The sequence below is a fragment of the Jatropha curcas genome, chromosome 2 (assembly GCF_041381405.1).
Source record: "Jatropha curcas cultivar XTBG-Jc1 chromosome 2, XTBG_Jcur_1.0, whole genome shotgun sequence".
NCBI classification, from domain to species: Eukaryota; Viridiplantae; Streptophyta; class Magnoliopsida; order Malpighiales; family Euphorbiaceae; genus Jatropha; species Jatropha curcas.
Genome location: NC_143152.1, coordinates 2913550 through 2938855, shown reverse-complemented (window position 1 = coordinate 2938855; position 25306 = coordinate 2913550). Strand labels below are relative to the sequence as shown.

At 33.7% G+C, this 25306-nt stretch overlaps 5 protein-coding genes across 6 annotated transcripts in view; 2 read left to right on the top strand and 3 right to left on the bottom strand.

Annotated features, from left to right (window-relative positions):
* LOC105645215 (putative cellulose synthase A catalytic subunit 8 [UDP-forming]) overlaps positions 1-71 on the top strand; it is a 5496-nt gene extending 5425 nt beyond the window's left edge. The window contains exon 14 of the mRNA XM_089718131.1: positions 64-71. Coding sequence (XP_089574257.1) covers positions 64-71 — 8 coding nt within the window. The remainder of the gene's footprint in view (positions 1-63) is intronic.
* Positions 72-1066: 995 nt separating this feature from the next.
* LOC105645218 (protein SEMI-ROLLED LEAF 2) lies at positions 1067-15253 on the bottom strand. 2 transcript variants are annotated; one of them, XM_012230757.4, is made up of 20 exons: positions 15095-15253; positions 14470-14784; positions 13386-13460; positions 12732-12847; positions 11667-11781; positions 11420-11548; positions 9604-9651; positions 8489-8700; positions 8206-8402; positions 7757-8049; positions 7397-7546; positions 6884-7300; positions 5244-5399; positions 4598-4673; positions 3570-3697; positions 3129-3329; positions 2920-3015; positions 2686-2814; positions 2272-2460; positions 1067-1838 (listed from the first exon to the last, which is right to left on the bottom strand). In XM_012230757.4, the coding sequence occupies exons 2-20, from the start codon at positions 14614-14616 to the stop codon at positions 1671-1673; spliced, it is 3042 nt and encodes a 1013-aa protein (XP_012086147.1). In that variant the 5' UTR covers positions 14617-14784; positions 15095-15253; the 3' UTR covers positions 1067-1670. The 2 variants fall into 2 exon arrangements, with proteins under 2 accessions (XP_012086147.1, XP_020539400.1); XM_020683741.3 differs by having other exon boundaries at positions 2686-2811.
* Positions 15254-17418: 2165 nt separating this feature from the next.
* LOC105645217 (zinc finger (C2H2 type, AN1-like) family protein) lies at positions 17419-19139 on the bottom strand. The gene is made up of 2 exons (XM_012230756.4): positions 18890-19139; positions 17419-18192 (listed from the first exon to the last, which is right to left on the bottom strand). The coding sequence occupies exons 1-2, from the start codon at positions 18986-18988 to the stop codon at positions 17425-17427; spliced, it is 867 nt and encodes a 288-aa protein (XP_012086146.1). The 5' UTR covers positions 18989-19139; the 3' UTR covers positions 17419-17424.
* A 1427-nt stretch (positions 19140-20566) lies between these two features.
* Positions 20567-21588, top strand: LOC105645216 (uncharacterized). Its single transcript, XM_089717555.1, has one exon. The coding sequence runs from the start codon at positions 20902-20904 to the stop codon at positions 21253-21255; it is 354 nt and encodes a 117-aa protein (XP_089573681.1). The 5' UTR covers positions 20567-20901; the 3' UTR covers positions 21256-21588.
* A 1597-nt stretch (positions 21589-23185) lies between these two features.
* On the bottom strand, positions 23186-25064 carry LOC149498054 (putative cellulose synthase A catalytic subunit 8 [UDP-forming]). Its single transcript, XM_089718261.1, has 2 exons — positions 24690-25064; positions 23186-24136 (listed from the first exon to the last, which is right to left on the bottom strand). The coding sequence occupies exons 1-2, from the start codon at positions 24987-24989 to the stop codon at positions 23552-23554; spliced, it is 885 nt and encodes a 294-aa protein (XP_089574387.1). The 5' UTR covers positions 24990-25064; the 3' UTR covers positions 23186-23551.
* Between the last annotated feature and the right edge of the window lie 242 nt (positions 25065-25306).

The window sequence follows — 25306 nt, the reverse complement described above, 5'->3', positions numbered from 1 at the left end:
AAAAAAACAATTTGAAACATAAAAATCACAGATTTCTAATTTCCAGAAATTAAAATTCACCAGATTCCTAAAGTAATCCCTCAAACCCAAGCAGTTAAACACTTTGAGCAAAGATTTGTTACAAACCCAAAATCTAAATTTCCTTTCTATTCTATTTACCAGATTTAGATTTTTCGTCTATCGTAATAATCTCATCATCTACTGCTATATATGTCCCTCAATCAAGGCAACACATTCAAAAGGCAAATAAAAAATATGAACAATCATAACCGTAAGAAAAGAACGATTAAACAAAAGAAACCCTAATTGTCTTCAAGTTATGGATTCTGCGAATTGAAACCCTAAGAGAGAGAGAGAGAAGAGAGACTGACCGAAAGCGATGGAGTTTGCGATCTACGGAGGCGACTAACGGCGAGAGGCGTCTCTTTGTGATATGTGTATTGAAACTTCTGGTGAAAAGGCCGAGTTTTTATTTATTTTATTTTACTTTCTCCACGTCAAACCGAAATGAGAGAATCTTGGATTTGATGGCGATTGCGTAAAGCAAAACGGTGACGTTTTAACGAAAATTAAGAATACGATTTCGTGTTGCACTGACGTAGTTTTCCTGCATTATTTCCCTTCCGTTTTTTTTTTCTTTATTTCTTTATTTAAAAAAACTAATTTAAATTCATCTATTTTAAATAAATTTAACCGCTAATGTTTTTATTTAATTTTTTAAGATTTTTTTTTTAGAAAAAGTGCAATTTTCTGATAACCGGGCCGATTATTATAAAGAACTAAAGATTTATAATAATGGAAGCCATTGAATATATTAAAAATATATATTTAGTTATATTACGTTTTTTTATAATTTATCAAACATAATTTTGAATTATATTTCTTTACAATTTACTAATAATTTAAAAAAAATAATTAAAATTCAATAAATGTTAAATTCTAATTTCATTGAAATAAAATTTAAACCCAAATATTATGAATTGAAATTCTCAAATATGAACCACTAGACACTTATGGATTTAAATGAAGGTGAAAAATGAACATAATACTCCCAAAAAGTTGAAAATTAGAAACAAAGAGAGAAATAACATAATGAATTAATAATATTTGATCCATGGAGGCATTGGGAACAATAGCAAAAATCTATTTTGCTTCCTCATGAATCTCTCAATCTTGACATATCCATTATATCACCTAGCAGTAAACAAAGAAAAAAAAAACCCTAACCTGTAGAATAATACAGGATTTGATCCTGTTAAACTTGCATCCCTCAAAATAAATATATTATATGTATGTGATTACAAGTCTGAATTTTACACTCTCTATCCCTCTCCATTGATGGAAAGAGTGACATATTAACATATAATTTTTCTTTATATACTAAGAAGATTGAACCCTTGATTGTAAGCTCAATCTCCAAGTGATTGAAGAAGCAAATTGCAAGTCACTGCACAAAATCTTACAGAGACAAGCAAGAAAGGTTAAAGAATTAAAGAATTTAATAGGAAACTTAACAAGATCAACCAATCTTGCTCGCATTTCTGACGCTGCAATGCTGCAGGAACCTGCTGTCTTTTAAGAATAGTTTATGTATGTTCCTTGAACTGTGAGGCCTAAGGCAGTTTTCTTGTCTAGCTGAGGAAGAAGTTCGTTCTCATGCTTCATTAGTATCAACAACCAGCAGCTTTTAGGAAGTTATCATATGGGCATGAGGGTGGTAACCTGAAGAAGTTGGGATGATGTTGGTATTCTGTTGCACATTGCATTGGAAGATTCCCAACGGATGACGAGCTTGGCGGGATTGTACTTATGTTTAGATTATGGAAAGAATTGCCAGCCTGCGTTTAAGATAAGATGTGTTATGCTAAGGTATTGCATAAGCATGCACGACAATGTATCAAGTCATGTTTGGTCTAAAATTGTGAACGGAATGCAATTCTTGGAACAGAATTCCAATTTTTTTTGTTTCAGAAGGAATTCAAATTCTTTTGATATTTTTACATTTGAACAACTTAAATTTATATTGAAATGATATATGTTTTTAAGCAAAATTTTTAATATAACCAAGAAATTCCATTTAGTTATTTAAAAAATATAACTTGGAATAGAATTTTCGGATTTAGACATTCAGAGAAACCAAACATGCCTACGCAATAAATAAATCTATATGTAAGTCATACACACACATTTACAAGTATGACAATGTTGAAATTTTCTGCAGTGAGAAAAAACCATATTGGATACCACAATAGCATTAGAACAAGAAATAACCTTTTTTGCCTCCTCGCCACGATTCTGTTGGGCGTTAACCAAGCTCTCCTGTTTTATTTGGGCACTCATCACATTGGACATCCTTTGCTTTCCAATTAGAAGTGTCTCACAGTGATTAACCATTTCCTTATAAGTTGCATCGGGTGCAGTTACAGAGACTCTTCCAACTTGATGTGCAGAGTCCAAGACCTGAATAAATAATGCTTGTATCAGTGACTATGGTTTTCATCTATTTATTTTCACCAAGCAACCAAACACAGGTGTAATAAGGTCATAGGACCACAGTAGGCAGCACCTCAATGCCATCAATAACTTCAGAATGGGAAAATAACTTCAATATGAATTTTTTTTATATAAGACCAACAATACCGAAGCTCTCCTGTTTGTCAGGAACATAATATGGCTGGGACGTACCGATTCAATAAGCTGATTGACACTCAAAAGTTTGGGGTCTTGGAAGACCACTGCCTTATTAGTTTTGGCTAGAGCGTCTGAGGAATCTAGAAATAAATCGTCATCAATGGTTACCACCGAAGCACGCTGCTGCACAATAACAACAGAATGATATCAGTCACAAGTATCAAACTGAATAAAAGGGGAAATAATGGAAGACAGTGGCCACAGTAACAAATTTTCCGTTTGAACTACCTGATCTAGATTATCCATAAACTGGCCTCCCAATGGATGTACTTCATCAGGTGAGAATTCATTAAGCAGCTCCTTATAGACGCTGGACATTTCAGTCTGCATTGGAAGTTAATATATATCACTGCCAATATATACATGTGAAACATGACAGGTAAAAATTATTTAAAATGAAACCACAATATTCAAAGAATTCAAATCAAAGCTTTTACATTCGACAAATTTTCCAAGCTCTTAACAATCTCAGCAGCAAAGGATTCCTTGCTTTGGTCTCCCGTGACATCCATTGCTGAAAGAAATTTCAGAGCAGAATCATCATCCTCCTTAGATCCATAACGATTTGTGAGGTTGTTGGTTTCAGCATTAACAGACTTCAACTTCCTATCCCCAACCAATTGCAAAAATGGGTCAACCTGGTCCAAGTATAAAGCCATAGTAAGTTAAACTATTTAGTGTGTGTGTTTTTTTTTTTTTTAATATTCTGCCCTAGTTAAACTATTTAGTTTATCTACCATAAGGCACATGAAAGATGAGAAAAGAATCTTTCTCAAAAAAATGGCCCTTGTTGGACATAGGAATTTCAAAGCAGCTGCTTATAGATGTTTCAATATTAAGTTGTAAACCCATGCGACTGCAAGCAATGATTCACACACCATTTTTTCTGTAAGCACCATCTTGGCACGCTGAACAAGTGGAACAATATTATAGGCTTTCGATGAAAAGAGGATCATTGAGGTTGCCAAGGTAAAGAGTGACCTAAGACGTGATGGTGGGAGTGGCACTGTAAAAATAGAAAAAGTTCGTTATGAGTTAAATCTCAGACTACAAATTTAAATCGTTCATTCCTTGCTCTTGACCATGACAGTAGTAGGACTACAAATGAGAATATGCGAATCAAGCAGTATATATATATATATCTTTGTATGCTTGTGCATCAAAGGCTGTCCCAAAATCAATGAAAAAGAGTTCAGTAAACTCATGGAAGATCTATTACAATTAGATGAGCACAAACTTATTCGGAAAATATTTTTTATAAATTTCAAAAATGTAAGACTTATGAGTGGCCATCAATTTTCAGGAAATCTCATCACCAAAGGTGCCATTTGTAAAAGCCTTGTATACATGAGGAAACCCTGTAAAGCTATCAACTTGTTTAAGATAAAACAAAAGGCGACAAATTTCTTTCACAGGGAATCAATGCTTTGGAGAAGTGGGTAAGAGCTGTTCTTGGCATTAAACCATTAATCTTTGAATTGGATTAGAAGTTGTTGAGAAGTTGCATGATCCCATACGAATCAATTTAGAGAAGAAAATGCATTATATGAGATGAATAAGTCTATTATATACACTAAACAAGCTTTATTTTAGCTGGATATCAGAAGGGAAAAGAGCATGCAAGAATGTGTTCATATAACAAACACCTTAAGTTCTACAATATCTCATCCACATGGACCATTCCTAATGCATTATCAAGTACAACAGACATGTTAAATTTTTATGTAAGGAAATGGTTTCTGTCCAAATTTGATATTTCTGCTGGTTGTATTTTATCCACATATCTAATGGAGGTAACTTATTGCCAATTGTGAATAATAATCATGTATGAAACAAGCCATTTACTAGTTTTGATCCAAATTTGTACATCAAAATCTATAGGAATGAAAGCAGAATAGGATCTTACCTGCTGCATTAACACCAATGTTTCTCAAGGAAAATGCAAGCTGAAAGCTTCGTATTAAAGACTCATGACTAGAATTCTGTGACAAAAGAAATAATAAAATGAAAATACAAGCAATCCAAAAAGAGGAGAAAAAGAAAATAAGGTTGGATTATGCAACTTAAATTTATGGGCAATCATTTGGGAAAAGTGGCGTGCATTATCAACAACAAATATTCACCATCAGAAGACGTGAATTTTGCATCATTTCTCACTGAAAAACTGTCAAAGATTAAAGCTTATTGATGATATCAACATCTTTTAATTTAAATTCCACGATGACCTAGTTATATGTAGTAGCAAATAACGGTAATGATGCACCATGCAGCAACCATGGAAAATAAAGCACATTTATGGCTTTTAAGAACCAATGACAAGAAAGAGAAATCTCGGCTAACAAAAAACTTAGTGAACCAAAATAAAAATTTTCATACAGAATTTTCATATAGATATTGAAGAGATAACAAACTTATCGACAGACAGAGTACAGATGGCACTGCAATAGAATAGAATACATTAACATTTTTTTTTTTTAATTATTCTTTGGAAGGCCATAGTCAAAAGCTTCATTCACAAGATTACTATCATGTAATATCAATCACTCAATTACCTTTGCTCGAGAGAACAGCAAAACCAGGCTATATGTATGAGCAATTGCTTCATAGTTTTCGGGTGTATTTGAAGGAGACACAGACTGTGCAAAAATTGATGTCAGCATGAGACTAATCTGACGGCTGTTCAGCCTTAAAGAAGCAGATTCCTGTGCCTGAGGTTCAATAGACATAAAAGATTCAATTACTAATTAATGATATTAGGCATAGATTCTGACAATCACTTGCAGATTAATCATTTGAAGCACTTGATAGAAAATCACACTAAATAAGGATAACGTACTGCAGGCAAAAGTACTTGTAATATGCACATGAAATTGAAGCCCAAATGTTACATATGAGCTAGGCTAAGCTGACTTTTGGCATATTCAAGCTCTGCTTGGAAATGAAATGAGTTTTAAATTTAAACTCAAGCTTCCTCTAATTCAGATTTGGCTTGTTTGTTGAATGAGTCAACTACATTGAAGCCTTTTTTAACATTTAGCTCTTTATTAAACAGGTTATAAATTAAGTTCAGAAAATTTTTTTATGATACCTTGAATTGTTTATAAATGGTTTAGTTTACTTGCATCCTTACTAAAAGCATTTACATGTAATATAGATGGTATAAAGGGTGGCTTTGGTGTAACAGTCAAGTTGCTCCACTCACAACCTAGAGGTCATGGGTTCAAGCCACAGAAATGGCCTATCTGCAAAAGTCGGGGAAAACTGCATACATCAACCCTCCCAAATAGCCCATGAATATGGGATGCTTCATGCACTGTTCACCTAGGGATAATGTGTAACAATTCTGAATCAAAAGCTGTAACGGAATCGCAAAAATTTATTTAAGAATTTTCAACAGGTTTAACAATGCTAGTGCTTTATAATATTTTCATTCATTATAGATTGTATATCTTTAGCAACCATAAGTAATATGGAATTCAATGTAATTTTACAAACTTCGTTACATTGATTCTCAAGAAGTATGTTTATGCATATTATAGATAAAATAATGAGATTCTAAATCATACTAACATCATTATTTAGTCCATGCGTGAGCTTACTCACAAGTCTATAAATGAGCCAATTCCTGACCTTGAGTTCACCTAATTCATACATGTCTCGAGAAAAATGAGTTCTAAAAGTAAGCTTGCACTTGGTTCATACCATTAAGCAATGAGTTCACAAAAGTTTTTGTCAGTAGAACAGCTTGGATGAATTTACTATTGGCTCAGCTTATTTGCTGGCACTAAGTCCAGGCCAATGCAAATGCAATTTTAGCACATTGATTAGTACTGGTTCCATAGATGAATGAAAATATTGCACTTTTTGAAGAAGAATTTCTTTGTGCTTTTGTCTTTTTTTTTTTTTTTAAAAAGGCCTTTGAATGCATAGATGAAACCGAAAAAACACCTTCTTACAATCATATATAACCAAAAAATCACCTTCCAGGTCTCTTTAGGATCATTTTAGATGATATAGCAAGCGGATAAAACAAAATGGCTAAGTAGCAAGCATAATTATGACCATATCTGGAATGCCAACTGAAATTAAAGTAGGTGCCACTATAAAGTTTGAATTGAGAATAGATAGTCTAACTGCGAGATAAGTAAACAAGTAACCATGACGATATGATAGGTTAGCAATCATAACTTACTGCTTCCTTGTCAGAATCACTCACAGAATTTTCATCTGGAGTTATAGGTGTAGGAGGATTTTTCATAGAGTAGACGCGACTTTTTGAGAATTTCAAAGTATCAAGCATCCCATTCCTAATTTGTTCACTCTCAAGAACAGCTTCTTCATGGTCTTGGTAGCCCTTCTCCTTAAAGTAAGTATTCTCCTTCCTTATCTTCTCAAAAAGGGCAGCTGAGGAAGAAAAGACTGAGACAGTTCTTGAAAGAGTTCGAAGTTCTAAACCTTTCTTCGGTTTAGGTATGGTTAAGGATTGACAAGGGGCAACTGAAGATGGCACGAGAACAACAGAAAAGATGCGGTGAGCCCCAAGTCGTATTTCATGGTCAGGGTGAATCAAAGCTCGGAGCAAGTGATGAAATAAAGTCTCAGGGAATGCCTGGAAAAGAGAAGCATGTACTAAAATAAGCAACAGAAACAACAATAGATAACTTTAAATAGCTTAAAAAAATCTATGTTATAACTTGTAATTTACCTTGTTTTGATAGGACAAATTTGGTATTTGAGCTACAATTTGAGCAGTGCGATAAACAGCTGAAATTGTCGTTCTGCCCATAACCGTAACAGTAGAGATATTTTCCAACATCACAGCCATAACATCAAGAATTGGGCCAGCATCTCCAACCTGTTTACCAGTAGCATCCAGTTTTTATCTCGTAGTTTTAAGTAGTCACACCAATAAAACATTTGGTACTACATAGGAATTGAGATAATGAAAATAATAAATTTCAAAACCTAAGGAAGTATGACAACCAGTGTTTCCGATCAAAGTTCACAAAAATGAAATTTTAGGTATAAAATTGCGCGAAATACTATTGGAGATGAGTATACATACCTTATATGATAATTCCACAAGGCATTTGTCCAATGCTTCTCCAAACTTTTTGTTCCAAATTTTTATGTCATCACTCATATTTGCATCATCAAGAGAGCATTGTATGCTTTTCCGCAAATGTCTCATAACATCACTCACTGCACCCATTATTGCCATGGAAGACTCTACCTTTGCATCTCGAGCAAGAGAGGTGGTAACCTCAACAATCTCAAGCTGCATGTTGGGTTGTTTAAGGACATTTTTGTGATCAAGATGCTTAATCAATGTGGACAACAGAACATGTGTATTTTGCCCTTAGAACATAAAAAAGAAAATGAGAAAGTGGGATTAGTCACATTGTCCTGTAATTGATAAAACGAAAGAAAACAGAAATGTCATCCTGTAGATTTAACATACATTTACGAAAAACTCAAAAATGTGAATTAAAAGTTTATAGTCTCTATAAGTACCAGAATTTTCCATTAGCAACTGCATATCCTTTAAAACTGGGTAGGCAACACCATAATCAAGAGACCATAAATTCGTAAAGTCAAAGTAACGGAACAAAGATTCCAATACACGGCGAATGTTTGTGGCCTCCTTCCCTAGCTGAGCCATGTTATACAAGCAGACCCTGGACCAAAAGCTGGGAGACTGTGCATCTTCCCTGTCAAAATAAAAGAATGATCAATATATGAAAAGAAACAACTCAAATTAAACATTTATTTAGAGAATCCTGTGCTAAGAGATTACGCTGTCACATTTACTTCTCCTTTTTCATTTACAACTGTCCTCCAAGAAGGAACCCTTGTCATAGAATCTGGTTGAGGATTGGCATGAATCGCATGACCTTCATTTTTTAGCACTTCTTGCACCCACCTATCTGGAGGATCTTGTTTGTCACCGTCAAGGTTCACAGAATTTTTCACAGAACCTTCATAATTTTCCAGGACGACTGAAACAATCTGTTTAACGACATGAAATGTATATCAGTCGTATATTACAGAACTTCTATTCTTGTACCCCAACCCCACCCTCAAGTATGAAAGAAGAAAACAGAAATCCAATAAAGCATGTGATTGGATTTGTTTGCTTCAAATTGCCAGCTCGGGGCAATTGGCTAAGCAAAATGTCTCGTTCGGACCATTGTTTTACATGTCAATAAAGAAAATATAAAATATAAAGCAACTTGACTCTTTGGCCCACTATTTTTTTCGGTTCCCCTTCTCAAACACCATTGTTATGCTAAATGCAAGGATCTGAGAAGGCTCAAGAAAACTCAATTGCTTTCTTCGTTTCTCTTCCTTTTCTTTTCAAGATGAGAGAGCATTCATAGTGCCTTTAAGTGATCTTTAAGATCCCCTCCTTATGCAAAAATGCAACAATCTTTTAATGTTTTACATTTATAACTAGTTTGATTAACAATGAAGGTTGAATTGGCACAGGAGCTAAAATTAGATGTCATCACTTGAAAAAGATATTTGCCATACTCAGGAAAGAAGCATTCATATTTTTCCATTATCACAAAGCACGCTCTAATATATTGGCATTAGTTGCAATTTTCTTAACAAATAAGCAAATGATGCAAATTTATAATTTAAAATAGATTTAGCTAAATATGCTAAGTACCAAAAAAAAAAAAAAAATTAAGTACAACAAATTAATACTCTCAATGTCTGAAGTACTTATTAAGAAAATGCTAGATTATTCAACATATATTTTTTCACTTTATGGAAATAATAAATCAAAAGCTTAATTATAAGTATTAAACGTAGAGTCATTACGTAAACAAGCTGCCAACTCAGATGGAATTAGCAAAGTAACTCAACAGGTGGGAAAATGCCATTTAGTAAATCAAAATCACTTACATTGTCAAACTCCACTGAAATATGAGAGTGTTCACCCATAAACCAAATCTGCAGAACAAGAAAATGATCCATTCAACATTCAAAAGATTGAAAAAGTATATGTTATGGTGTAAAAGAAACAATATTTCAACCAGAAACAATATTTCAACCAAAACTAAATTGCTTTTGTTATCATTCCAAGAGGTTCACAAGGTATATGCAGTAATTGACCAGGAGCTGAAGAAACAATAAAGTGAAACTTGAATGCAATAAATTCATAACGTACTATGAACCCAAAATGACAAATAGCAGTTTATGTACCTTGGGAAATTCATTTTAGTAAGTTTTACAGTCTGCACTCTCCAAACACACATATATATACACTAAGCCTGGCTCTATAGCGACTTGGATGGAACAACACAATGTTTAAGACCTCTGATGCTTGGCATGTATGGTTCTCCATAACATCCAGACCAAGCTATGGTCTGTTATGAACCTGGAGAACCATAGCTCAAAAACCAATCTTGGAGAACCATATCTCAAAAGCTAGCCATTAAGGTTGGAGAGCCCAAGTTCTTATAAACCCCTAATTGAAATCCCATACTTCCAATAGAATTCAAGGCAAGTTCCATACATTGTCTTGCCACTAGGATCTTAACATCCCACCACACCTCGCGACCACCTAGCCCCGAGCAAACACTGCAATTCTGGCATCAGCACCAACACTGCTCGATTGCAACTGGGAGAAGGTGGTTGGCTGTGTTACCAATTTCTGACCTTGAAGAATCATATCCCAAAAGCTAGCCATTTGAGTTTTGAGAGCCCATGTTCATATAAACCTCACATTGAAATCTCATACTTCCAATGTGGGATCCAAGAGAAGTCCCATACCTTATATTGCAACTAGAACCCTAGCATGACCTTTATGACATTCCTCAGTGCCAGGAACAGAACCCCATCTATTTTATAAAACACAATGGAGCAACCACACAAGTGGAAGACCCAGGTTTCCAAGATTAGAGTGTCACAAAAATCATTTATCTGGTAATGGAAAGGTTTTTGAGCCAATTACTTGCACAGCCTCTCAGCATACTTAAGGAATAAGAGCACATATATGGAGTTGCAGTAATCAGTTTTTGACACAAAAATGCAGTAGCAGCTTCCTGTATGTGTCTCACAAGGCTTCAATATAAAGAGAGACTACATCTGGTTGTGACACTCACACATCCTTGATTCTTGAAACCTATAACCACTTACTAAACAACAGTGACAACAGATTCCCAGCTTCGTTTCAAATATTTATAAAATTACAACATTGATATTCTAATAATATCTAAATGAAGATAACTGTTAGGTATAGGCAAGGCTCTAATAGAATTAATAGGCGAGAAACTTGTGAAAGTTCTAAATTTGCCACACTTTAACTTCAGCATGAACTCATATATCAGTCATATTATCCTCAAAGGAACAGTGATACAAGAACCCTATTTAACTCTAAAATGCAAAGTATTAACTCATTCAATCACTATTGTTCAAAAAGAAAACCAAAGCCAATTCTATTATTATACATTCTGACAAACATATGGACAGTATTCAAAATAAAAAACATTTTCATAGCATTGATGAGCTGACAAAAAAACAAGCTTAGAACACAAACAAAATCTTTCCCTCATAAAATTAGAACTTGACAAATTCCAGTAGAACTGAGAAAGTGCCTCTAGAAAACGAAAATTGCCAAATTGGAAGTGAAAGATATTGGATTGTTATAACTAAATATCATAAATTTAGAAAAGAACTATTTTTCCATATTTTCAAAAGCAAGGCATGAAAAGAATACCATTGAAGAGAGGGCTTGCAATCCCGCTGAACGTAGATTTTTTGCTCTATCATCTTCTCCTACCTCTTGAGCTAACTGACAGAGTTTAGGAAGAAAGCCTTCTAAATTAAACATGAAAGTTCCATCCTTCTGTAAAAATCATTTAGATGAAGTGAGTTTCAAGTTTCCCATATGGAGAAAGCTGAAGCTTTAACATATTTTTATGTGTGCTAAACCCTAATTGAAGATTGGAACCAACAGCACTGACCTGATTATTTACAAAGTCAAAAAGAGTATCACATCCTATAAGTTGTAGTTCACCCTGTCGTGTTTGATCCAGTAGAATATGCATAATGCTCAATAAGCTGCTTGCAAACAGAGGCCTGTGAAATGATCCTGATCCCATCATTAAAGCAGCCATACATTGGAAGGAAGAGAAAAATGGGAAAAATAAGGAGAAAAAGAAAATGAAAAAAGACCAATATGGATAGTTGACATATTAAATCTAGCTAGAGATAAGAAGAAATAAGCAGAAAGCAAACAACACCACTTAGTTGTTGAGCATACATGTTTGGTTGACAGCCTTTGAATTCTAATTAGAAAATCTTATTGCAGTTTAAACAAGGAATAACTTATACCCAACCTTGAAAAGAATTATCAAAGATGACGTATTCAAGACCTTATTATAAAACCGAGCCGGCCTTCATAATCCATAATTGTTAATAGTTAATAAAAAGTGTGTTACAATGAAATCCCCAGATCAACCATTTGCATGCTAAGTTGCTAACTCAACAATGTCAAGTAATACTAATCAAAGAACTAGACTATTAAAGTCCAGTGGACTTTAACCAAATCAAATCTGCCTAGAATCAAGCGGAAATAAATGCTTCTAGTGTATTTTGCTTTCTCAATATGCTCAGTGCTCAAAGAAATTAATTATATTCTCATTTTTCCAAAAGGCTAAGAAGGAATTCTACCAAACATGGACACCAAAGGTTGACAACTATTGAATCTTGCAAGTTCATCAAGATTTTACTACTTTTATGTAGCTCTTTAGGTGCTTTCCCCATTCAAAGGGTACAAGAGGTGTATATGTTTGACCCCCTTAAAGCCATTTAATCCAAACACACAAGAGAGCTTCACAAATATTGGTGGCTCACCTGCCCTCCAAAGAAATAAATAAATAACAAAAAATAATGAAAAAGAAAATACATAAAGAGATGAATTTATGATCTAATAATTATTTTGAACAATGGAACACTGAGATGCTGTAAGTTAAAACATTTCATAAAATACATAAGGAGGAGTAAAAACAGAAGAAGAATGAACTTACATTTGCTCCTTACAAGAGGTCAACAATTTCCTGTAAATGCATATCACAATTTTGGCAGAGTGAATGTTCTCATTCCTCAGTTCCTTGTAACACCTTTGTTCAAGAGAATTTGTGATCTGATCAGCAAATTCACAGCTTTCATTAACCAAACAACAATTCACATGTCTTAGTTTGTTATTTATATTTTACCATCAGTCTATGAGGTCTATTCAGCTAAAAGTACAAATCTGCATAAAAGATATAATTTCAATGTTCCTACAACATGAAGAAATTAAAGCAAAATTTGTTACAAATAGGAGAGCAAATCAAGGAGGCACAAAATCTTGCGATTAGTTTGATAAAGAAAGTAAATACAGCTCAAAAAATATATATTTGACTTCATGGATATGGCATCCAAGAACTGTAATAAATAGACAACTTACAACTAATAGCTATCATTTCTAACATCAACGCTCATGAAATCAAATCAGATGCACAAATGAAATAAGCATAGACATAAATATGAGTGTGAGTGTGCACACGTGCATGCGTGTGTGTGTTGCGTGTGCGCATGAGAGAGAGAGAGTGGGGACACATGCAATTTTCACATAATATGCTCACACAAATATGGAAATATTTTTGAGGTTTACATGAAATAATTGAAAATAATGATACCTTTGGGATGCGCAAAGGATTTTTTGAAGCATATTCACATAGTTTCCCAATCATCCGTTCATTAGGACCATCCTCCTGCCATTCAGAAGAAATAATGTTGGAAATGAAATCACTTCCCAGATGAACAAAAGAAAACTCAAAATACATTATTATTTGCTTCTATTTTGAAGAATCGGAAACATATCAGGCTTAACAACTAACTTTTTGCTACTGAATAGCTTCATTTGAGATGGAAGGAGGAAAAGACACCCAGAGAATTTCAATTGTAATGGATTGAAAGCAAGGTCAAAAGGTCATGCTGAACCTATTTTTTACAACGCTCTATACACAAGTCCCCAAATTAGAAAGGGTTGAGATTCAGCAAACAAGAAGAACAAGGTTGTCCGAGAACGGAATTCTGAGTTGAAAAGGGAAAACAATAATGAGTATTAAATGGAACTCTGACATGGGATTCACTTCTCAACTTAAAACATGTAAAACAGGATCCATAGATGCAGGAATTGAAGTAAATTGATTTTCCAAATGCCTAATGGTCCTCTTTTCTAATACCTGACAAATGTACAATCCAAGTTGGAAGAAAAAGTCTACCACTCACATATTTTATGTTCTTGTAGAATTTACACATTGTGAGTTCAAATTACTAACTGAAAACTATAAGAATATCTCTAATTAGATCATGAAAATTGGTTGTTAATGTTGGTTATGCTGATTAAATACATGTTCATCATGCTAAAACACACAATATCCAGTGGTTGGAAAGAATAACTGAATTATGCTAAAAGCAACTAAACAGTTCAATATTAGATAAAGAAACAACAAAGGACACAAATTCCAACTGGCTTAAAACACTAAACAAAAGAAATCACATTTAAATTCTTGGAATTGAATTAGTGGATTATAGAACCCGAGAGATTTCCTAATTAACTATAGAATAAACCCAGCTAAATAACATGTGATTTCTTAGGCTGCCTACATTAATCATTAAACACACAATTAAGCAAGCAATAGAGAAACTTTGTTACTACAACATAAAGAAATGCAACAAGAAACAAGTAAAGGATGCTTAACCTGAAAGAATGCTAACCTGGTTTCGGGGAAAAATACCAGAAATGATCTTCTTGTACCTCTTGATTGGCTGTCTGGACCTTGCCCTCAGACCAGGGCAAAAGAAACAAAGACTACCACATGCGGGCAATAATTGCCTCGAAATTACACCAGAAACTACACTCATGTTCAGATTCCAAATCTATTCAGCAAATCCGTAAAATACAAAAGATCGATTTTCCCTTAATTGCTTTCTTTCTTTCCCTTCTAAAACCAAACAAAGTCAGGTTTTGGCACCAAGAAGGGAAAGAAAGATTCAAACTCAAATAGGCAGCCCTCAAATTGAACTATCAGCCTGTATAATCAATATTTTTAAAATCACTAAACAATGTAGATTACAAAAATTCAAAAAAATGGGTAATTAAGAATGTCTAAAAATTGAAAAACTTTATGTACAATTATTGTATCTATCCTACGTTGAACAGCCAAAACAATGTAGATTGCAAATTCCAAAAAAAAAAAAAAAGTAATAAAAAAAACTAAAAAAACAGAATCAAACCTAATAACTATGTACAAAAATTAACTTGAACTAACAAAAAAATGAGAAGAAATTCGAAAACTGAATTAAAAAGAAACAATGAAGATATATTGATAGGATCTTTCACCTCCTGACCAGAACCAAGAAGAGCTGACCAGAGGCTGCAAATCGCTCTAAGCCATGCAAATGAGGCACCGATATTCCAGCATTTCGATCACCGCTAAATATAATGAGTCTCTTTCTCTCTTTAAAAACCAAAATTCTCTGTCTAAAAATTGTAATGAGAGCCGGCGCCATACCGAGAATGATAAAGAAGTGCCACACGTCCAAAACGGCATTATAACTGGGCCCCATTATATCGAAGTATTTCCTTTTTGGTAATATTTTATTTGTCCTTTTTTTATTAATTTTTAATTACTATTTGTTCAATGAATGATCTGAGCTGTCATGACATTTTGACAGTTAATTACCCGTTTTTTTTTTTTTTTTTTTTTTTTGTTTTTCTTACCTCCTCCGGTTTACTCTGAGTTCGGTTCGCAAACATTTTAATCCACAAATAATTCACAATTTGCTCCCTGAACTTATCAATTATGTCCATATTAACGAAAATTTAGCTTTTAAATTAATTTTAGTACATATGATTTTTTTTAAATACAAAATGGAAGTAAATTATTTATTTGTCAATGACTTGGTTTTTCTCTCAGCTCACTCAATACTTAACCAATGTAATCAATTCAAAAGCTTAAGTTTAGGTAAATTATACATTGCAATTAATATTAGGGACCAAAATCAAATTACCATTTAATATACGATCAATGATTTGATTTTTTAAAAAAAATTAAATTAATTATTTTACCAGTTATGTTAGTCAAAAAATTATCAAATCATTTTGATAATTTATATATCCATTTCTCAAAGTGAATTTACATTATCATCTGTCAAGGGAAAAAATGTAGGTTCAAGGCATTAATTGCATTTTTGGGATTTTTTTTTTTTAGGGAAATTACTGTGGATAAGTTTTTATTTAGAAAATCACAATTGGGAATTTGATTGTGGCTATAACCTTAAAGATTCAAAATGGTTTTTAACGTCTAAACTCTAAAGTCAAACCGATCAAAATGAAAACGATAAATGATATAGCTTTTATAGAATTAAAGTAAATTTGGAAAATAGATAACCAAGAACACAATTTTTGTTTAAAACTTAAAAAAATGGCCTTATTAGCTGGTCAATATATACAATTTGACTACTGCAGACAAATAATTTAGGAATGAAATTAGTAGAAAAAACATAAATATTTTGACCAATTATATATATATTTTTTACACCAATTATTATGTACACAATTTGAAAATTGATCCACTAGATTTATTCACGTCTAACCAAGTGTGGTCTGATTAAGTTTAAAATCCCTCGGCCACAAGAGTTCTCGTCTAACCAGGTGTGGTCTAATTAGGTTCAAAATCTCTTGACCAATTATATAATTTTTTTACACTAATTATTAATGTACACAATTTTGAAAGGTCCACTAGAATTATTCATGTCTAATCAAGCGTGATCTGATTAGGTTTGAAACCTCATGACCACTAGAATTCTCATCTAACCAAGTGTGATCTGATTAGATTCAAAATCTTTCGACCATAAGAGTTTTCACTAATTTGATGCATAAATGAGAAGGGTCTCCCTATTATGTACTCATAATGTTTCATGCCTCGTAATGAATGAACATAAATAAAGAAATAAAAATTTTTCATCTTATATAGAGAGAGAAACAGACACAATACAAATTAATGGAGGCCACCAAGAAAGGTTTAAAAAATGGATTTAATAGTTTCCATATCTTAAAGCAAACTCCAGATATTAACATCATTAGCTATATAAATACAGATGAATGAATGAAGAGACAGCTGTTTTGGGGGGACTATTAATATTAAATGCTTAACTTTGTTAAAATGCAATTATGCAAGCAGTCCATGATCTCTCCATAACTAGGAAGGAAGCAATACAAGCAAACATCCAATGATCAACTTCATCCATGTAGGAGAGAACTCGAAAGATGCTACATCCTTCATTATCTTAAAAATCAAGTAAAAAGAAAGAAAAAAAAATTTGGTTGTTACCAATTTACACTATTCATATAAACATTTTGAATTGAAAATTTCAGTTTCAAGTCCTAAAAATAATTCAATGCTCAAAAGTTATTTGAGCATCTGCAGCCTCAGATTTAATGAAATCAAGCCACAACTGAAATTTTAAAATACAAAAATAACTAATCTCAAAGTGAATTTTCTGTTTTGATGGGCAAAATTTTATCTTTTCAAGTACCTCCATGATCCCTCTCAACATGCTCCACAACTGCCACAGGATCATGCAAACCTCTACTGCACTTGGGATATACATCTGTCCAACTTCTTGACACGAGAAAGCGAAGTTTTCTGTTTTGATGGGCAAAACTTTCTAAGCTTTCGAAGTACCTCCATGATCTCTCTCAACATGCTCCACAAGTGCTACTGGATCACGAAAACCTCTACTACACTTGGGACATACATCTACCGGCAAATTCAAGACACGATATTGATTGCCACTCTTTTCATGAAGTTTTTGCACGTGCTCCACCAAAGTTGTAACTGAGGAAAACCGTGCACCACATTGTGGACATTCTTCCTCTAGCCCACCAGTGCTGCTCGGGCCTGCATCACTCTTTGTAGTCTGCAAAGCTTGGCTGATCTCAGTACTCAATTTTGCCATGCCTGCTTCAGCTGAGGCTCGAACACTTGAAGCTGCATTTCGGAAGGCTGTGGCCCACCTTCCTGAAGGAGTTGCTTGGCTTTGCTTTGGTTTTGACTCTTCCTTTCTACTCCTATTCAGAAGAGCCATAAATTGAAATCCCATCTCAGGCTTCTTGGGTCCAGGACAACTGTGGTCAGGTCCAAACCGGTGCTTCAAGCAATGGTCTATGGTGCAATCCCTGCATCTAATTGTGTTTGAGAATGTAAGTACCTCCCTACAACCTCTGACAGGGCATTTTCTCTTCTTTGTGACCTTGTCATAATTTGATGGATCGCACTCCGTATTAACATGAGTTTCCCAAGAGATGTTAGGGTCTTCATCAGGATTTAGGCGAACTCCTTTTGCACAAAGTGGACAGATGACAACTGTAACATCCTTACTATCAGCTTTCAGGCAATTGTGCTTCGCATAACTTCTGTGCTCCAAACAAAATATCTACAAAATTATACAAATAATTCTTTAGCACAGTTCATTCAATAACTGCAAAAGTTGAGCATGATGAAAGACAAAAAGAAGAACATCCCAAATAAATAATCAAACCAAGAAATCAAAACTTAAGCAGGCTTTACATGCTTTGGATGTCCTCATAAGAGAAACACATTCACTTATTGCACAAAAAGAAACGACTAAATAGTATTACTTGATCAGAAGTTTTGGGAATGGCAATGGGTAACCAATCCCAAAAATTTTGGAAGTACAATTTACAGAAACTAAAAGTAAAGGCATCCATCTCCTTCAATTTATAGACTCCACCAAAAACAACCTGGACGAATCACTACCAAAGCTAGTTTTTGCAGCATAACTGCCATAAAACGCACCAGCATACAATTTGAAGTTTCAACTTCTAATATACTACATTGAGGAACAATTCTTTCATATCATAAGATAGAACGGAATAATTTCATGGATATGAACAAATCACTGACTAATGAAATTATTTCATTTAATGGTTAATGAAGTTTTTCAAACATATAAAATCCTGGGTCTAATAAGATTTAATGATCTGAGCGTAATAAATAAATAAATCAACTTCTTCAATTCTTTACAATCCAAATACAACCCAAACATAACAAATAAAAGATCAAAATCAACTTAATGAAAAAAATTGACCAACACCCAAATCATAATTTACCTGACTGCAGCGGTCGCAAGTGAAAGGCAAGAAATCGATCTGTCTGCAATCTTCTTTGTTGCAATGTTTACCAAGATCGGGAAATTGCGGTGTCCCCATTATCGAAATTCGGAATCCAGAATCAGTAATCACAAGAATTGTTGAATAAAAGCTTAATAAGATAAATAAAAGAAAGCGAGGATTTAGGATTAGAAAGAATCGGAATTTGGGTTTTTCCGGGATTTAATGCGAGATTCTGGAATTCAATGTTGTCCGAAAGCTGAATTTGAAGTCATCATATATAGAAAAAAGAAGCGTGGAATAGAAGTTCGATTCGATGAAGGAGTCGTTGCAGAAAACGCCTTAAGTTCCCTTTCCGAGGAAATTGCGCTCGTTTTTTTTGTGGGCTTTTTTTATGACCAGACAAGAATTATCCAATAACAGATCCAAGGTCCTCTCATACATGCCCATTGGGCTACCAAGGCCCAAAATGAGAAAACAAGTAAAATAATAGCCTTCTATTAAATGTCAAAAAAACATCTTTTTTTTTTTTTCCTTTCTTTGAAATTATTTTTATTTAATTCATAATTATCTTCACTAAGTAGAACAAAGTTTCCTTCTTTGTTCTTGTAATTTTTCCTCTTTGAAGACACTCTATCTAAAATCATATTAACACAAATGATCATTACTTATGGATTTACAAAATTTAATCAAAACTTATTAATAAACATGCTACTTTTACTTTAATTTTATTTATGATTAGGGTTCGAACTCGCAATTAAATATAGCTGAGCCAAAACTATCGAATCAATCTATGGTTCGAACTTGCAACTTTACGTATCAGAATTATTGAGTCAAAACTTATAAGTAAATGTACTCGTTTTATTTCTTAAAGTTTCTTTAAAAATACATCTATAAATGATTCAACAGAAACATGAAATATGAACAACTAAACAAGCATTATACATACATTTATAACCTCTGCATTTACCACATGGTAGGTCAGGACTTGCCTCTGAAGAGTCACTGTGAAAGGTCCTTCCTTTAGTTGAAAGGTCCTTCCTTTAGGTGAATTACACAAATCAAAAAACACTAACAAGTTGACAAAATAGCCAACTGGAAAAGGCACCAATGAAAGTAAAACCTAAAAAATAAAAATTCTCACATTTCTAAGAGACAAGATAATGGCAAACACTATGGACAAAATGAGAAGGTCTCAAAAAAGGTAAGTGGTAAATTTTCTTTTCTTTTTTTTTTTTTTTTTTCAGTTCTTGGGGTTTGCATAATGAGCATCAGCATGTGATATAGGTTAGGACAAATTGGGAAGAGAAATCAAAAGAGTTTATTATTGCAGTAGTGAAATTCAATGATATAGGCACTGACAAAATTGGAAGTTAACCCTTTGAAATTTGAACTTATATTGAATAGAAAAAGATTTTTTAAGTATTCTGCAGAATGCCTTTTTGGCCTTCACCTATGTTTTACACCTCAAAAATCACACCAACCAAAAATTACACAAAATAAGTTTAAAAAAAATGTCTAATTGAATTTCTTAGTGAAAGATTTCGAGTTTAATAATTTATTGTTCAAAGAGAGGACTATTTCTGCTACATATTTTATAAAGTTATTATAACCCATTTGGTGTAAAATGATTAAAAACATTTAAAAGAAAAATGAAAGAGATATAAGCAAAAATTTTCCATAAATTAATAATTTACTCCAAAGCATCATTTTCTGTCTTTCAACATATATACAGTCTCTCATAGTGTCTCCATCTGCTCATTTCCCAATCTCTTTGCCCTTTAGTTTCCAAACCTTACTTCCTCGTGTTAGTCTTCTTCTTTTCTCTCATCTCTCCATTTTCTTGATAGTTGATACTAAACTTTTAGACTTTCCTCTCACTTTTCACTATCAACTACCTATTTCTTTCACTATTTTTCAATCTAGTCCTACTGTTTTTTCCCTGGATAACATTTTACTTTCATCTCTGTTCTTTTCTTTAAACTCATCGTCAAGAAGACAGTACAAAGATCATGGGATTCTTGAAGGCAAGTTTACATGAGCAACTGCAACCAATACTTGAGCCACCACCAACACCAGCAACGGCGGAGCCGAACAGGTATTCACATCGGTCAATAGAAACATTGGTGGTTGTTCTAGCAGTGATCACCATAGTAGGTGTAATTGCAGGAATTATAGCTCGACTATGCGGTGGAAGACATTTTGGTAGCAATGGAGAGCATGATATTGAAGGTTGGATAGAAAGAAGGTGCAGAAGTTGCATTGATGGTGGATTACCTCCACCTCCACCTCCACCACCACCACCACCACCACCACCTCCGCCACCAGAAGAGCCAAAGCCAGTAACAGAAGAAGCAAAGAAGTGAATATTACTTTACCATACATTTATGATAGTGATTTTCATATGATATGATGTGTATTAATATAATAAATATACTAGATGCAGTACATTAATTAGTTTTATAGTGTTAATTAAAGACTAATGATTTTTTTTTCTTTACCATAATCATGATGATAATGTATTTTTGTTAAGGCTTGATTTATTACTTTTCTTTTAATTTTAACTATCTAAACTAGGTTTAGCTTTCTCCCTTTCTCATCTACTACTATGTACCTATTTTTTTTGTCCTGCTCAAGGTGGTTCAGGACATAAGCATAGAGGTTTATTAGCATAAATTTAACCAAATAGTTTCGGCAAATATCCTTGTGACTATTTGAACTTTCCGGAAATTCACCGTGACTCTACACTTTCATATTTCAATAATAAATATATTTCTCTTAAATTTAAAAAAAAAAATTGTGGGGATTCGGTCACGACTTTATACTCTCACATTTTATTTTGGCATAGACAAAAAATATAATTATCATTAAAATGTGAAAGTGTACTGTCAAAATTGAATTGCACAAAGTTCAAGGAGCTACGTAGTGACTTGGCTAAAGTTTGGAGGCCAAAAAAAGACTCGGCTAAAGTTCAGGAAAGAGCCCTGTATTAGACTGGTGTCTATTTTATTACATCCTATAATGAAAAAATAGGGCTCGTAGTTCAATGCTCTCGAACACCAGCCTTACAGCATTGAGTTAGTAGGTAATAAACTCAAGTTGAAATCCTCTCTCCCTTAATTTTGAAAAAAAAAAAAGAAATTCTCAAATTATATTTTCCTACAATATTTACCTGAAATACATCATGTTAGTCCTATAAGTCATGTTACAATGTAAAACTAATCAATAATCACTTGACAAGATTCAAAGACGTTTAATATACAATTCTATAAACTATTTGTTTCCATTTTTTAATCTTTAACCCTACAATTTAAATGCAAGTAGAGGGTTTTCTGTAATGGGAACAAATGGGCATAATTTAAGGAAGTAGAAAAGGCAGGTGCTGGATATCTCACTCCCACTAGGTATACAGCAAGTATACTAAAAGCACAGCAACATCATAGCTAAAACAATTATAAAACTATTTGCTGTAAAAGCAAAATAAAACTTTTTCACTATTTGGCTATTGCTTTTTCAAAAGCTACCTAAACTCTTTTCCAAACGGTCACCTTACAAAGGCTTTTAAATTATTACCGTTGCCAACTCTTGTTCAGAAAGACGGAGTAATAATGGTCAAACACAACAGCAAATACTGCAACTCGATGTTTCTGCAGAAACGTGCTTCTTGTGCTGAGTAAATTAATGGTGGCAATTTTTTTGTTTTTGTTTCTTAATCGTGAAAAAAATTATTAAAATATATCTATTTCTATTGTTTGATGTTTTAAAACAAAACAGAGGACGCAAGGGTCCCTCTAATCTGACTCACTTTATCAAATATGCATGGATGAGTTTAATGGTGATATTTAAACTCAATTATCAAGATCCATCCAACGTCTACACCTTGTTATTGGGTTTTTTAGTACATCTCAAATTTCTTGAAGTATAAGGAATGCTAGTGTTAAACTCTTGATAGCTAAAGCTTTAGATTAGATGAAACGAGATGCCCATGAGTTGGTTTGAGGCTTGGCTTTATAAAAATCCGCTTGAGCTCGCTCAATAAACTTTCGAGCCGAGCTCGAGCCAAACCATCAAGCTCGTTTAATAAATAAGCTGAACTCAAAATCAGCTCATAAGCTTGCAAATTAACTTTATCTCCATATCTAATATGTTCAATTAAGCAATGAAAGCAAAATGTGTTAGAAACAGGAATCTCAAAAGATAATAACAAAAAGAAAATTAGATGTAAACAAACAAAGTGAAGACACTTTAATATAGACCTCAATATTATGTTAACTAGTCATCAACAATGGGCAAGAGTTTAAGAAATAGATTCTTTATTGCTTACATTATAAATACAAGAAATTGAAGAGCATCATCAACAAACATTCACTTTGATAAATTAAAAAATAAGCTGACTAAACAAACTATATTCAACTTGGTAAAAAAGCCGAAAAATCAAACTAAAAATAAGAAAATGAAAAAATGAAAAATTAGCTTAAATATAAGGAGGAGGTAATTCACCTATAATTCTCGGAACAGTTAATAAACCAGACTTGCATTACACAAAGTTAAAACCATATGCCTTCAAAAATTCTCCCAACTCAGAATATCAGAATAAAGATCCGGAATTCTTCTTATTTCCGCGTGTTATGACGTTATTATGTTTTGCACCAGCATTTTCCTCTAGCAGTTGATTCCACACTGCTGGACGTCCGGGCCAGTCACTCGTGTTGTGAAAGGGTCAATGCGAACCCAAAGTAAGGAGAAGATAGAAGCAAGAAGAATTGACCATACAACAACAATTGTAGGTGTCCGATTCTGCCGTCCCATCAAACCTTTTAGGAAAGGATACAAATGAATAATCACCCAGAAAGCGAAAAATAGCTTGCCAAAGAGAGGACCCCAAGATTGATATCCACTGTTAATGGCATAAGAAATCCCAGCAACTACACCAACCAGGTTAATTATAAGAAGGGTAGTTGGTGGGATAAGTAAAGTAGTCCATTTGAACATATAAAGCTCGGCAAAATCTCCATCTTCATCTGATGCTTTGGAAGTGACAGTAAAATTGGTGTCTATTCCAGCAAGAACTTTAAGCAAGCCTTGGAAAACGGCAAATAAGTGAGCTGACACTCCTCCAATAACCCAAAACTGTTCATTTCTCCACCATTCGTCAATTCCAACTCCACTCCATCTCATTTCCAAAATACCGGTAGCAAAAATGGAAAGAAAGAGTGATATGAACCAGATACTAGCAATGTTACTGATCTGCAGCACCACAAAAATACAAATCAGGAGTAAGTTTCAGCTGAACAGCACTTACAGCTACAGTTTCTAAAAGAAACAGTACAAAATATACTCCATTTATTTGCTTCACATATTAGTTGGAGTAGGACATTTTTTTTTTTTTTGTCCTCTAAAAAAAACAGAGAGATGCATACACACACTAGGCATCCGTTTGGTATTATGAAATGAATTCTACAAAATTCTGGGTTCATTTGAAATTTTATATTTTCATGTCTAGTATCAATTCAGTTTTATAGAATTCAACATAAATAGATCAAGCTATGATTTATAAACAGATTTCACATTTTAAATCATTTATACCAAACAAGGGGTAAAAAGTTATTGTTGGATTAGGATTTTGTTATTCTTTGAAAAAGCTTTCCCAAAAAATTATTTTTTATGGAAACTAGACATTGTATGGCAGGGACTTTAGCAAGCCTTGTTTCTTTAAGCATTAGAAGTTTCATGCTAACACCTATATGAAGTTCTGAGAATAAAAACAGATGATTCACCACAAGGCAGCAAGCTAAAATACCTGTGGAATAATGAACTTTCCGGTAAGAAGACAGACAGCTGGCAATGTACAGTAGGCAAGAAGAGGAATGGCCGTGACAGGATAAATAGTGGTATTGACATAAGCAAATCTCTCAAGCCATTTTAGCCTTCCACCATAGCCATACCATATGGGGCAGTGGCGGCTAAAAAGAATTTCAACTGAACCTAAAGCCCATCGAAGCACTTGGTTCAGACGATCAGAGAGGTTAATAGGAGCAGAACCTTTAAAGGCAGGGCGGTGTGGCATGCAATAGATTGATCTCCAACCGCGAGCATGCATCTTAAATCCTGTGAGGATATCTTCTGTAACAGAACCATATATCCATCCTATCTGCAAAGAGAAGCATCAATTATTTGTTTGGAACTATGGCATTGGTTTCTGTTCATAAGCCATATTAGTTGAACGAAAGAGCTTCATTAGTCCAATAGTGAATCTAAAAGGGAAATTTGATGGTGTAATGAAGCAACTAAGAAGTAAATGATAAAAAGAAAAAGTTCTTCTAGTAATAATATATTCTTGCCCTTGATTCTATGCTTTCATACAACCTTGCTTATCATTAAAAAGCACTTCTGGTTGATGTTTTTAATGCCAATTTT

Coding starts and splice junctions, on each gene's coding strand:
- LOC105645218 (XM_012230757.4), bottom strand. CDS start 14,616: ATGAGTGTAGTTTCTGGTGTAATTTCGAGGCAATTATTGCCCGCATGT. Junction 7,547..7,756: donor TTGTGGAATTATCATATAAG/GTATGTATACTC, acceptor ACTGGTAAACAG/GTTGGAGATGCTGGCCCAAT. Junction 3,698..4,597: donor CATTGGTGTTAATGCAGCAG/GTAAGATCCTAT, acceptor CTATTTTTACAG/TGCCACTCCCACCATCACGT.
- LOC149498054 (XM_089718261.1), bottom strand. CDS start 24,989: ATGCATGCTCGCGGTTGGAGATCAATCTATTGCATGCCACACCGCCCT. Junction 24,137..24,689: donor GAAAGTTCATTATTCCACAG/GTATTTTAGCTT, acceptor GTGGTGCTGCAG/ATCAGTAACATTGCTAGTAT.
- LOC105645217 (XM_012230756.4), bottom strand. CDS start 18,988: ATGGGGACACCGCAATTTCCCGATCTTGGTAAACATTGCAACAAAGAA. Junction 18,193..18,889: donor CTTGCGACCGCTGCAGTCAG/GTAAATTATGAT, acceptor ATAATTTTGTAG/ATATTTTGTTTGGAGCACAG.
- LOC105645216 (XM_089717555.1), top strand. CDS start 20,902: ATGGGATTCTTGAAGGCAAGTTTACATGAGCAACTGCAACCAATACTT.